Source organism: Trachurus japonicus, chromosome 8 (genome assembly GCF_045865225.1).
Source record: "Trachurus japonicus isolate A0001 chromosome 8, Traja_1.0".
NCBI classification, from domain to species: domain Eukaryota; kingdom Metazoa; phylum Chordata; class Actinopteri; order Carangiformes; family Carangidae; genus Trachurus; species Trachurus japonicus.
Genome location: NC_140914.1, coordinates 14,305,457 through 14,318,471, shown reverse-complemented (window position 1 = coordinate 14,318,471; position 13,015 = coordinate 14,305,457). Strand labels below are relative to the sequence as shown.

Genomic DNA, 13,015 nt, shown 5'->3' with positions numbered 1-13,015 from the left:
ATGCCGGTGTTTTTCATAATATGTCATTTCTCATCCACATGAGAAATCTGACACTCTGTTTTGTGTTTGTGGGGGTCATGGCAACAAAACACCCCCCAATCACTGTTGGCAGCGGGAGGCATGAGGCAGCTAAAAGTAGTTAACTGCGCTGCTGCTAATTAGGCCGTTTACGCAATAATGTGCAAGATGGCGAAACAGACACAGCAGTACACCTTAGCCCACAGGGATCCAGAAATCGATACAGGTAAGGTGGGGGTAGTGCATAAGAGAGAAACACAAGGGGAGTACATACCACACAAACATTTTTTTCCTTTTACAATACAGTAGAAGTACAAAGAAGCCAGATATCCCATTTATATGATTTTGGTAAAACATATTTATTTCTTACTTCATAAAAATGACATGACTGCACCTTCAACTTTTCAGTCAAAGCTGCTGCACTTACATGTTTGTAAAGTAATGTGTACAGCAAAATAGTGCCTCTACAACAATGGGGGTCACAGTACGTCATTATGAAATGATGCCTGTTAAATGCTGAGAAATTTACAAAAAAAATAAAACGACAAAAAAGGAGGTTGAATAAAACTCAACCATATGTGAAAATTAAATTCTGGCTGAAGGTAGATTGGTTTGTCCTTTTCAGCTGTGCCTGCAAGTAGAATAGAAATATTTAAAGAAACGTGGATGTGACTCTAAATTGATCTATCATTGAAAGGGCATCATTAACATGCCTATATCACCTGTAGTAAAAGCAGCCATACTGAATGTGCCATTTCAGCACACATCAGTGAATGTGATTGAGTCGTACTGTATGAATCATTTTCTTGTTTGGGATGAGCAATAAATGATGAGGCATCATGAAACTGTGCAGCAGGTTTTTGGAAAAAAGGATAAAAACATCCAAGATGTATAGTGACAGCAGCTTCCATCGGATCCTAATCAACATTCCCTTGTAGGAACCGTATAAATAGCGGTTAAGCCAAAACATTGCAGTGGGAATTTATATTATTATATTAACTTGAAGTTGGCTCAAGGGTCAACCATAAACTTACTGCCATTAATGGATCTGTGTTTTATTGCAGTGCTCGAGAGATCACGGCAGTGCCATCACTCAGGTCTAACTGACATGATTAGAAGCTATTACTGTATTGATCCACCTGGCAAGTGGCACTGGATCAGCTGGGGCCTGTATCGACCTGACTAAGTGGGTCCATAGACCTCTGAGGGTCAGGCGAATGTTAAGGAGATATTACCAGTTGTTTGTGAAGTTGGATCTCCTTCAGTTAAAGTTTAAGCAAAAGCAGCATTTGGGAGAGTAAAAGAAAAAAGGAGGTGGTTTTCCACATAAAGTCAAAATGATGGCTGAAAAAGAAAGACACTGGCCCCTGCTTGTAATACCCGTAAAACATTGTGCTTTTATAAAAATGTTTATGCATTCCATGAGAATTACGACTGGACAAAAAGTGTGTGGTGGATCATGAATAAACCTGGTTAGGCAGCTTAGTGAGTTAATATCATAACAATAAATTATCATAAAATAGACTTCTGAACTTTTTACATATCCACCAAATACTGTACATACACTGTATAACAATATCTCCAGAATGAAAAACAAAACAAAAAACACAGACAAGGGACCGGCATGAGTGTGTTCTCATAAATGTTCATCTCAGTCCCAGCCAAAGTCATAACCAGTCATCTGGTAAAACTTGGTATTAAAGGGTTTATAGAAGTCCCTTAGCCTCTGCACCACCTCTGGGTCAATATTAGGATGGGTCCTGCCCTTGGTTTTGCCCAAGCAGTGTGGCTTGCTGTTCATCTCAGGTCTCTTAAGGCAGGGGAAACCCTTCGCAGGGTTAAAGTGGAAATGTTTCTGCGTCACCACCCTCCTGAGACCAAGAAAATCCTGGACACGAGCCATCTCACCTGCGGGATCGCTAATCAAACGCTCTCCGCTGACAAACAGCAGCTGCTCCATGGGGAAGAACTGCAGCCAGCGCTCAAGGTGCTTGGCGTACATGCCAATTTGTACGGCGCTCCACGTGGTGTCGATCAGGCCCGCCGACAGGTTCTTAAAGGTCAGGCTCTCGAAAGATGGGATGTCTGGCTTCTTGGAGCGTGTCTGGGTGTAGTCTGAGATTGCTCGTGTGACTGGATCCCGGACAACTACAATCAGCTTTGTGTCTTTGGACATGGTGTAGATTCGAGCAGGGACCTCCTTGGTGACATAGTAGCTGGGGGTCTTCTCCATAGTGAGCTGACCCTCTGATGACTTGGGCATCAATTCCCTGCAAAATACAGAAACACATTGGTTTATATTAGCACTATAGGCTCTGTATGGCACAAATAGAAAGCTATACTATCTTATTTTACTCTCCTTTGTAATGCCACTGGCTTTTAAAGCCAAAACCTTACAAAAGCTCCCGTAAAGGAAGAAGAGATTAAGACAGACACAGTCGATTTAAAATACTGTCACACAAGAGCTAGTCAATCATCGTCAAGTGGACAATCGTGGAGATCATGAGCAACATTAACAGCTCCTGTGAATGTACCTGAAGTGACAGGGACTAGTAGGTAGAGCAGAAGTGCTGTCAATCATTGTGTGAAGACAATACACAGAATCTGACATGTTCTAAATACAAACGCTGAAGGAAGACATTCATTTCCTCGCGCTCCATTTAATCTACCTTAAGACCTCAATCCTCTTTCAAAAAGCTGCTATCTTCACGTTTAAATATTCCACATCTTCGTTACAATATACAATGGATGGTTTAACTCTGAATAGACAGCATTATGCCTACGAATGTCATGCCAAGACATATGACTGTGACTGCACCTCTCTCCCCCATATTCGTCAGTCATCTCTGTGTAAAATGGGAAAATTTGGAGAGGCCTTGCATTCCTTAGGAGAAAATGCAAAGCTCTGGAGCTGTCTATTCCCTTAACTGCATATTCTTCTTGACCCTGGATGGCTCTGGTTGATCATAATATAGCCTGTTAACTGCAGCCCTGACTGGATAATGGTTAAAGTGAGCCAAGGGGGATTAAGCCTAAGCCAAACACGCTAGAGCATTAGAGGCTGGTTGACTGCCTTGTTGGCTGACTGGGGTGGCTGGCTTGTCTCTGGAGTGAGAGGGAGTGGGGAATCGAGAGTGAGAGAGAGATATGAGGCCGCAACGATGAGAGTCAGCGGTGTAAGTGGTTAATCCACAAAGGAACCCAGTTGCTTCTGGACACAATAACAAAAAACTTGAGTACAGTTGAAACCCAATATGTTCAAATTTTAGATTCTGTCAGGGAGATATTCACTCAACACCATGCAATATTTATCAGGGAGGAGTTTGAAGTGTAGTTGCATCGGGGTGCATTTGATGTGAAAATACTCATCATCCCACCACCACAACACAATCAACTAACTCAATAACAGAACACAACAAACAACAGACTTCTATCAACTGCTTTCTTACAGCATCATCAAAATGTAACATGTTCCACTTCATAGTGGCAACCTTTAATGTAGGGTTATTGAACTTTCATTTGTGTCACACCCACATGCTGCTGAGTTTGATAAAGTTAAAAAGCTTCCCTATTTAACTACAGTGTGTGAAGTTGGTTGTTAATACAAATGTAAAAAAGACTTTCCAGATGTTTCAGGATGTCTTATGGAGAAGCTTAAGAGAGGAGCTCCGCGTCTTTAACGCAAAAGCAGTGCAGAGATATCACTTATCCTGCTTTATGCCAACCATGATGTGATGCCACATGTTCGCAAGCATCAGCTCCCAACATACCCCATGCGGGTTTATGTCGGTCAAAACGTAAATCACCCATTATAACAGTATTCTGCTAATATTCCTCATGTTTTGATAGTGAGCAGTTGATCTAAATCGAACAACAGGAAGGCAGAGGAGCCATGTCATTAAAGTGATTACCATAATTTCCAACCATCTGTTGGTGCAAGCACAAAGAGCTTCAATATTCCTCTCCAAAACCCTGCAGCTTTCATCTTACAAATTTATGTGGTGGAAACGAGCAGAAAATGGTCCGCAAGATCTGGCCAAGCAGAGCGCTCGGAAAAAAGCTTTGGTAATTGTGGGGAAAGTAGGCATCACACCTACCTCTTTAGCACCACACACAAACACATGAGGCATCTGCTTTCTTATGCAATTCCATCATCACCCAGTGTCACCTGCTCTTTCCGTCGTCTGTATGGGGCCTGAGGTCTTACACATTTATTCCACTTTTCTCTCCCTGAGAGCCTTAGCTGCCATTGTACTGGGTGGAAAAACCACAAACCTAATCAAGGTAATAGGTAGGAGAGAGACACAAACAACTCTATCAGAACCCCCCCTGCAATTATCTCCTGCATCTCTTGGATACACACAAGCGTAACGCTGTAGGCCTGTCTCTGGGCCTTGAGGGACACAAAAACTTACTACCAATCAAACTTTCCACTTAGTCCCCGAGCAAAACAATCTGTGTGAGAAGTACATGCATTATTCATCTTAGCAGAGACAGAGCAGCGGAGAACATCTCTGAATGAGCGGCAAGTGAGAGAGTTGCCTTAAGGGGGGGCAGATGTAGCAAGCTTTCACAATTTGTTCTGCTTAATAAACAATGTCGCCTGGAACCAATAGGTTTCAGTGCTCATCTATCAATCAGCCATGCAAAGGCATCATCACTCAGCTTCAAGACAACAGAGAAAAAAAAAAAGCTAGTCCACTCTTGCAGCAGTGAGCCACAACACAACATGCCGACTTTTGGCCCTTCATGAATTTTACATGTTTCTGTTTTGACTTCATGAGGCTGAAAAAACAGTGTTTTCAAGGTTTGCGTATTAAGAAGTCAAAGCCTGAAAAAGTTTCTTTCTTCAACTGGTAGGCTATACTTGCACTTAGACATAAACAGTCCTCTGCCCTCTAACATGACCTGTAAACTCGCAGGAGAACCACACAGCTCGGAAGATAACAGAGGAACAAGGTTAAGAAAACGAGATAAAGCAAGGGAGGTAGGAGTGGGAGGAGTACACATGGGATTAGATGGAATCAGGTGTGCCGGTGGAGGATGGGGGACTGCATAAATCGACCCTTCTGACCCTGAAGCCTCAGTCTAAGTTCAGTCTAAGTCAGCTGCCCCATCAGATGTGTCTGTATTTGTCTGCAGCAGAAAAAATCCCGCCTCAATTGGAACAGACTGACAGATATTAATCCAGGAGCTGTGTGCTGTGCAATTTGCCTGTGTTTGGTCACCCGCAGCAGTCAGGTGTGTCCATCACTTTGAACTGTCTGCTGGGGAGACAGAACTTGAAAGCTGGTGCATTGTTTACACTGACTGCTCTCAGGAAGCAGGTTGAAAGGTAGGAATTTACAACACTGCTGCTGCTGCTTGGTTTGGCTGCTGGATGATGCCCTGAGTTAGTAAGGAACAAGTGCAGTCTGGAAAACTCCAACAAGTCCTGCATTTTTTTTTTTTTCATTTTTGTATCCTGCAGTGTTCTGCTTGACTGACTCTAATTGGCATCTATATTTCAGCTCCTCAGACCCCTGTGACAAGGGGCCGCTCCAGAAAAAACCTCAGCATTATCTAATGTCATGATGAGTTCTAATCTTATGCGCTGCGGCTCTGAGAGGGGGTGAGCTACTGTGGGAATCGTTCCTCTTCTCAAAGGCAGGATGAGAGGTGGTGGTATGCAGCCACTTAGAATAATCAGACCAATTTACTGCAGAGACAAGTTCCAGACAGGAATCAAAGAGGAGAGGAAACTTTGGGGAAGGGGTTTCTCTCTGGCCATTGCGGCTCATCTTATCACGCGTGGTGAAAGTCGTCGTCATCGTGCTTTACACTCAGGACCTTCTTATATATATATGACACTGAACAGCACTCAGCGTCTGCGCAACATTGAGAGTGGCTCTCTTCCCCATCCTCCGTTATTACTGTCAGCATGCAGAACTCAAGGCCACCTGGCTGTCTGATGGAGACAGGCCCATTTTGAAGACAGGACGGCGAGGAGGAGAGCAGGGGGAGGGGGGAGGAAGAAGAGGAGGGGGAGGAACAGTGTGCGAGCCATTCTGGCTTCCCTCACACAGCTGTCAGCCTTGCATTAACACATAACAACTCTGTTAGGTGGTTGTTTATAGAACCAGAGAGTACTTTTTTTTTCATCAGGGTGGTGGTATTGGAAAAATGTAAACGAGTCCCACTGAGCACTGATCACACTCCAGGTAAGAGTGATTATGAACAGGCATCAGAATCAGCAACATCATCAAAAGTGTGTATAGATATATGGCTCTCCACTGCAGCTCGAGCTGCTGTTAATAAATAATATGCTCTGAGAAACTAGAGGCATGGGACCAAAAATTCAGTTTCACTGTTTCACTTTGAACTTTTTTATGTCTGATTCTGTTTTTTTATGACAGTTCAGAGGGATGATCAACAGCTGCTGGGACTGTTGGTAGGAAATGCAGGTATCTAATACATGCCAGAGGTTGAAACTTAAGCCAACAATGACCCAGTAACACCATATAATTTACAGGGGAACTCCACCAACTCTACATATCAGAGTGTCTTTACAGGTGTTACAGCTGTTCTGCATACATGCAAAAAGTTAAAGCCATGTTCACTCTTACAGAGGTAGCTGAGAACCAGTTTTAAAACTCTACATGAAGAGTATGGTTGAACCGGTGTGGTAACAATTAGCAGAAGTTGTAACAAGTAGGCAGGGTTATATAATATCCATAGGCGCGCAATGCTTATGAATGTGGTAGGAGTGACAAAGTGAGTTGAGAGAAAAGCTGAGAGGAACCACAGAGCAGTGAAGCATCTACTCCAGCAGTGACAATGACAACTAGGTCAAATGAAGGCGACAAAACTAACCAATGAAATCAAGTAGGGAACAGTTTCATGAAAATCATAGGGGGAGGAATCTTAAGTAAACTTAAGAACAGAAAAAATAGCTATAGCTTTTTGGCAAAGAGAAAAAATACCTCTTTGATACAAAGCCGAAATGCAAAATCGCAAAAAAAAAAAAAAAAAAAAGCAGTTAGAAAAACAACATATGCTTGACTGTGTGCAAGAAAAGGCACAGTCAGCTAATAATTGCAGTATTTGAAGCATTTCCATAATAAATATCAGCATTGTTTGTTTAACCAAAGCATCCACAATAACAGTGTTACAATGTCATTGGGATAACTAAATTCTTTGCAATCAATGTGTCCCCAACTCATCTAGTGGTAGTGGTACAATTGGTGGGTAATCCCCCACAGACAAATGCTGGTCTGAGAGGATCAGCACAAGCAAACAAGACTTCAAAGAGGGAAAACAAAGATGGCTGAGGCAGATTGCTGCTTTCTAGAGTTGCTCTGACTTGCTGTCAGGGAGCCTCTCCAGCAGAGGGAAAGACAGAGGCAGGAAACAACACATTTCTCTCTGAAGATACCACAAGAGAAAGACGAGGAAGTCAACAACTCGGGGGGATATAATGGAGTGAACTTGCTTTGTTTCAGTGTTTCTAAAGTGCTGTAATAAGTGCTGCGGTTTGACAAATTGCCTCAAGGAAACTCCCCGGGGGTTGTTGCAGCAAATTAAATCTTCAATCTCCAGATTGGGGAGGGGAGGTACATATTAACAGTATTGACAATCTATCACATGAAAATAAACCCAGCAACAACAACAGATGCAGTCTGGTTTTCTTTTTGTATGACCTGTAGTTTTAAAGGAGTGCAGTTTAATGGTTTATAGAAAACTTTTTTTTCTAGGAATGTTTGAAATAACAGCTGGTATGTGCTCCTTTCATTGCAGCGTCTCGTTATTAATGCACTTCCCCCGTCTTTTCCTGTCAATGTGCTGACACATAACTTTAAGATGGGAGATACCTATATTGAAAGCTCTCTCACTTTACACCAATCCCCCTGTGTCCTTGCAATGATGAGCTAAAAGTGTTGAGTAAGCAAGAAGCCACTAGTGGACTCAAATGAACCTACTCTTGGGAAATGCAACTTTTTTCACACAGAAGTCAACTTTTCAGGCTAAAAAGCTTAAGAGTAGTGTTTGAGTCTTTTCTTGGGTAGGTTCCAATGAATGCTCTTTCTGATGAACTCCTGCTGGGCTTCGTCAAAGGGCACTTTCACCCTTCTGAGCACATTTGCATACAAAGTGAAGGCAGAGAAAACATGTTTCACACTAATTGTCTGCTCTTTTATTGTCGGGGTTAATGCAGACCTCAGGGGTTCTCCAGCATCCCCTTTCATTGAGCTCCATAATACTGTTGCGCTTTCTAAAGACTCACTTTAAATTTACTGCCCTCTATCTGCCACTGCCCTGCATCTAAGCTTCCCTGGGGCACTGAGGAGGATTAGGCCGTCTTCTCTGACACCCTCAGTTAGTTAGTAAGAAGGCTGCTCATTGTTCTATGTAGATCCTCAAGAGGAAAAACACCATTTCAACACTTAAGTCACTTCTATCGAGTAGAACTCAGAGGACCTTAATTGGAGCATGCGTTCAGTAGATGAGTAGTTAACCTGCCACGACATGACGTATAGGTGGAAGTTAGAATTATGCTGGTATTACATAAAAGGAGGGGCCAAGGAGGAAGCTGTTCCCACGGCTTTTGGGAGTTGCCTCCTGTGCTCAGTGTGAGTAAGTGTACACAATGATGTCTGCCTGCTTCTCTTATTCTGCCTATGAGTGAAAACGTGCTGCATTGTGGATGGCGTCCTGCTGTGCAGGGGGGCCTCTTCTCTATGTGGGGCTCCAGCTAAGACGGACACAGCAGACCTCCAGCAGGATGGACACACCAATCACAGCAGATAAATGGTGTGGGCACAACTCAATGCCACCACAGGAACTGATAAGCCCACCCAGGGGACTGCTCCTCTCTCCAAGCTACTGCTCACCATTAGTCTGGGGCAATGAAGTGAAACATATGGGCAAACAAATGACAGCCATCTCTGCCTGGCTTCACGCTCTTGAGTTTATCTCCACTAAGACTTACTTCTGATCAAACAGGACAGGGGACTGCATGATGAAATCTTTTGACAGGCTTTAAAATGGTGTGCCAAACAGCTACAACATCCTATAAAAGCACTCGTTCATGAAGCTGACAAGTCTGCATAGGATTGTGTGGGAATACCAGTTCACCCCAACAACGATGCGCTCCACAACCGTAAAGCTACACTGGGTTTTTGCTCAGCTCCGCTAAAAGGTCATTCAGGGTCAACTTGATGTTGTGCCGCTCCGCTGTATGAGGTGAATCTGTGGCTCAGCGCACTCACTGTGACAACTCAAGCCAAGTTGTTTTAATTAGCCAGATCACCTTTCCTGGAGAAGAGGCCTTCATTATACATGTCTCGAGATGAAACGGTTTCCCACATCCCTGGCTGTGTGCTTGGTATGCAGCTGCCACTGTGAACAAGAAGCTGCCATGTCTCAATTATATACAACTGCTTCTTTGACTACTTGCATAATCATTCATTTTCTGCATCTTTGATGAAAGCTGCTCCTTTATTTATACATTACTCATTCCTCGCATTTGTTGCCTACTTGTGCATCACTTGTGGATTGTAAAAACAGCATGAAGACTTGCAATGAATTAAAAAAAAAAAATCTTTAAGCCTGAGGGCGATTTCAATTTGTTCTTGTTGCTCAGTCTGTAGATATGGACAAAAGGCTGCTCTTCACAGACTGATCATCCAAAAATGCCCCAAACCTGTCCGGAAATTCTTAAAGGAGTTTAAGCGAGAAGGCCTTTGAACAATGCTTCACTTCTCCTATTGTCGCTTTACGGAGCCAGCTTTGAAACAGTGTGTAGATCCTTTGACATTTCCTGTTAATCCCTCGGCTCAGTCAAATGGACACTCGAAACAGCAGCATCTCCTGTTAACAATGTGGCTACTCGGATGTAAAGCATTCAACATCAAAAACCTCTTCCGGGAACATTATGGGGTATGTAAAAGATCAATCGGGGCTATGAAATTTGCGCAATTGTGGAGTTGGTTCATTTCCACTGAAGGGAACAAGTTGTGCAATTGTGCAGCTGTGTCGATAGTAAATTTTGCTTATTGGAATGTGATGTAAGCTATTATGTGAGAACAGGAGTTGCAATGACAGAATATGCGATAAAAACATTACATAAGCTGTGCTGAAGGTGTAAACAGCCGCATGTCCCTGATTTATTGTATTGAGGATCAAAACAAATCACTCCCACTGAATCAATACCCTGCATCTCTTAATCTTGAATGCCGTCATTGCTCTGCTCAAGAACAACAGCATGATGTAACTTGCTGACTGCAAACCCTAAGGTAAAGGCTGTTTATTTGAAGTGCATCCAGAATTCAGGTTCCAACACCCCCACCCCCACCCCCACCCCGCTTGTTCGGGAGCCACAGAAAGTCTAGATCCAAGGACAGACGTATAAGGATTCCAGGAACACTGGGTGAAGGTCATGCAAACAAGCAGAAAATCGATTGTGCTTTGTAAATGAACATGATAGAGACCAGTTGTCCAAAATGCCAAACTGAAAGTTTTAGCCTCAGCAGAAAAGTGTGTTGTGCTCTGTTTGAGTGCTGCTGACAGGTTGACAGGTTTAATTGCACCTGTGGTTGTTAAAACCTAAAAAACACCCAGATGCTAAAGTGGCCTGGCCCTGCATCAACAGTTTGTACTGTGATTTGCATAACACTGTCACCTGATGTCACACTTCTCACCTTATCAGCAGTGTTGTATACGTGCAGTAACAACAGTAGCTACACCTAATACATGTTTACTGTGAATAGAAAGAATGATGAATCATAATGAAGGAAATCAACACATTTTATCCTGTTTACTATAAAGACAGTAACACGGAGGAATATTTCCCCATCCTTTTGTAAAATACACATAGATTAAAATAAATTTACAGCACACATCAACAAATCTTAATGTTGCTACTCACACATCTGTGAGATATATCAGCAGGATCATGTTACTTGCTCTTGTCAGCAACAAAAATAATTTGCATAACATTGCACACTATCTTTATTTAATTGTGTCTCTTTTATGAGTATTAGTATATCATGTAAGACAGTCGAGGGTTACATGAGGATAGACTTTTAGAGGTGAAAACCTTTTTTATAACCTATAATTGTTTGTCTCGATGATCAAAATCAGAATGTTGAGATTCATTTTTATTTGTTATATTTATAATCCTATGTTTTTACGATAAATAGTAAAATAGCTATGTAACCTATAAAATAAAATAAAATAAAAATTGAAGAGCCTTCAATTCGATGATCTTGTGGCCATCATTTAAGCACCTATAAGAAGCCTATGATTAAATATACAATGTGTGAATTTAACTTCTCCTGTCTCGTTCTGGTTTGACAGCTCACTGATAACAGCAGGATGTACCTGTACCACTCCAGTCCCTTGTCGTAGTTGCGATCGAAGAAGTGCGGCTCGGCTCCCACCGCCCTGATGTCTGGATGCAGGCGCAGAAACTCCAGCAGCGCCCGCGTCCCTCCTTTCTTCACCCCGATGATGATCGCCTGGGGCAGCTTTTTACTTTCCGACTCATTGAGGAAACCTGACATGGCATTATCATCCAGCGCCTTCGCCTCGCCTCTAATTTCATCCCACTCGTCTCCTCTGCTGTCCACATCGTTTTCGTTATTCAGCAAGTCCCTGGACGCCCCTAAAGACGACTCCGGATTATTGTCAACTTCTGCGTCGCTCTCGTGCCTGTTCGCCGAACCGTACGCCAGGTTCGGCATAGTTGAGCAGTAGCCAACACAACAATAAATCATGTACACCCAAAGGGACAGCATTATGCAGAACACAAAGAGTTTGTTTTTCACGTGGGATGATGGCACAACATGTAGAGTGTGTAAAATCGGACTATATTCCATAGGACCGCCGTGAAAAAGTTATATTCCAGTCAACAGGCATCTTGGCAAATGCGCCTCACTCCTCTGCCATGGCTCACACACAAATACAAAACATACCCAACTGATGTTGGAGTAGCCTAGGGCGCGCGTTCACCTTCAGAGACACCTCCACTTTTGCCTTAAAAAAAACGGGATCAATACTTTTATTCTCAACAAAAACAAAAAATCTGGAGAAAATAAATAATAACTGAAAGAAAAAATAAGTAACAGAACTTGTCAATGAAAATATCGCCAGGTGAGCGACACGCGCTTCAGGGACTGAGATGGTCTGCCATCACATGCGCTGTGTGTGATCGCTCACACAGCACACCAAGTTATCTACACCAGCGTCAAGGCTGAGAGAACATGCCGAGCCCACTTCCGGTATGACCTTTCAAAGTAAACCGGTTGTTGAGCAGGTGGTAAAGTAAGAAATCCCATAAAAGACTATTCTGTTGGTGGTGAATAATATAGTGAAGAATCAACATAATAATTTATAAATTTGCGCCAACAGAGAATAGTATAAATTCAACCACTCGTGTTTATCCAATACTTCATCATCATAATAAGGAAAACAACTACAAACTGTTGTGTATGCATGTGCCACATTTTATTTTGAAAGTCACAACTGTTTTCGGTGTTTTTCTGTCTTTCTCGTCTGCCTTTACGCAGCTCTCTGACAATCAGACCGGAGGACGGATAACTGCCAGTGGATCTGAACAATCCCTGCAGCCTGAACAGATTACAACCACTAATGACAAAAATTGGATGGCATTACAATCTGAGCCATAAACAGTAGATCAGCAGCAGAGGTGGGGAGAAAGCAGCTTTTCTTATTATACTACAACTGAACAGCTGTTGAAAATTTAAGTCTCCCTTCATATTATATTGGACACATTTAGCCTGCACCCTTCAAGCTGTTCTACATTAACCTCCAACTCATCAGTCGCTTTCTCTATTGACAGAGCTTGTCAAGTAATGTGGGCTGGATAACAGACTGCAGTCTTACATTCTGCAATAAGGTTTAAATGTGACTCAAAAAGGAAAAGGTTTGGTCTTCACAGTTGCTCGACTGATTTTTACCAAATCCAGATTCTCCACAGGCATAAATGTAGGACCTT

The 13,015-nt window shown here is 42.7% G+C and overlaps 1 protein-coding gene across 1 annotated transcript; it reads right to left on the bottom strand.

Annotated features, from left to right (window-relative positions):
• Positions 1 to 358: 358 nt before the first annotated feature.
• hs3st3b1a (heparan sulfate (glucosamine) 3-O-sulfotransferase 3B1a) lies at positions 359 to 12,204 on the bottom strand. The gene is made up of 2 exons (XM_085784092.1): positions 11,380 to 12,204; positions 359 to 2,288 (listed from the first exon to the last, which is right to left on the bottom strand). Exons 1-2 carry the CDS (start codon positions 11,874 to 11,876, stop codon positions 1,670 to 1,672), a joined length of 1,116 nt encoding a protein of 371 aa, XP_085640218.1. The 5' UTR covers positions 11,877 to 12,204; the 3' UTR covers positions 359 to 1,669.
• Between the last annotated feature and the right edge of the window lie 811 nt (positions 12,205 to 13,015).

Bases quoted from the DNA above. Each gene is read 5' to 3' on its own strand.
- hs3st3b1a (XM_085784092.1), bottom strand. From the start codon at position 11,876: ATGGAATATAGTCCGATTTTACACACTCTACATGTTGTGCCATCATCC. The intron at 2,289-11,379 runs GTACATCCTGCT...TGTATTTTGCAG, and splicing joins AAGGGACTGGAGTGGTACAG to GGAATTGATGCCCAAGTCAT.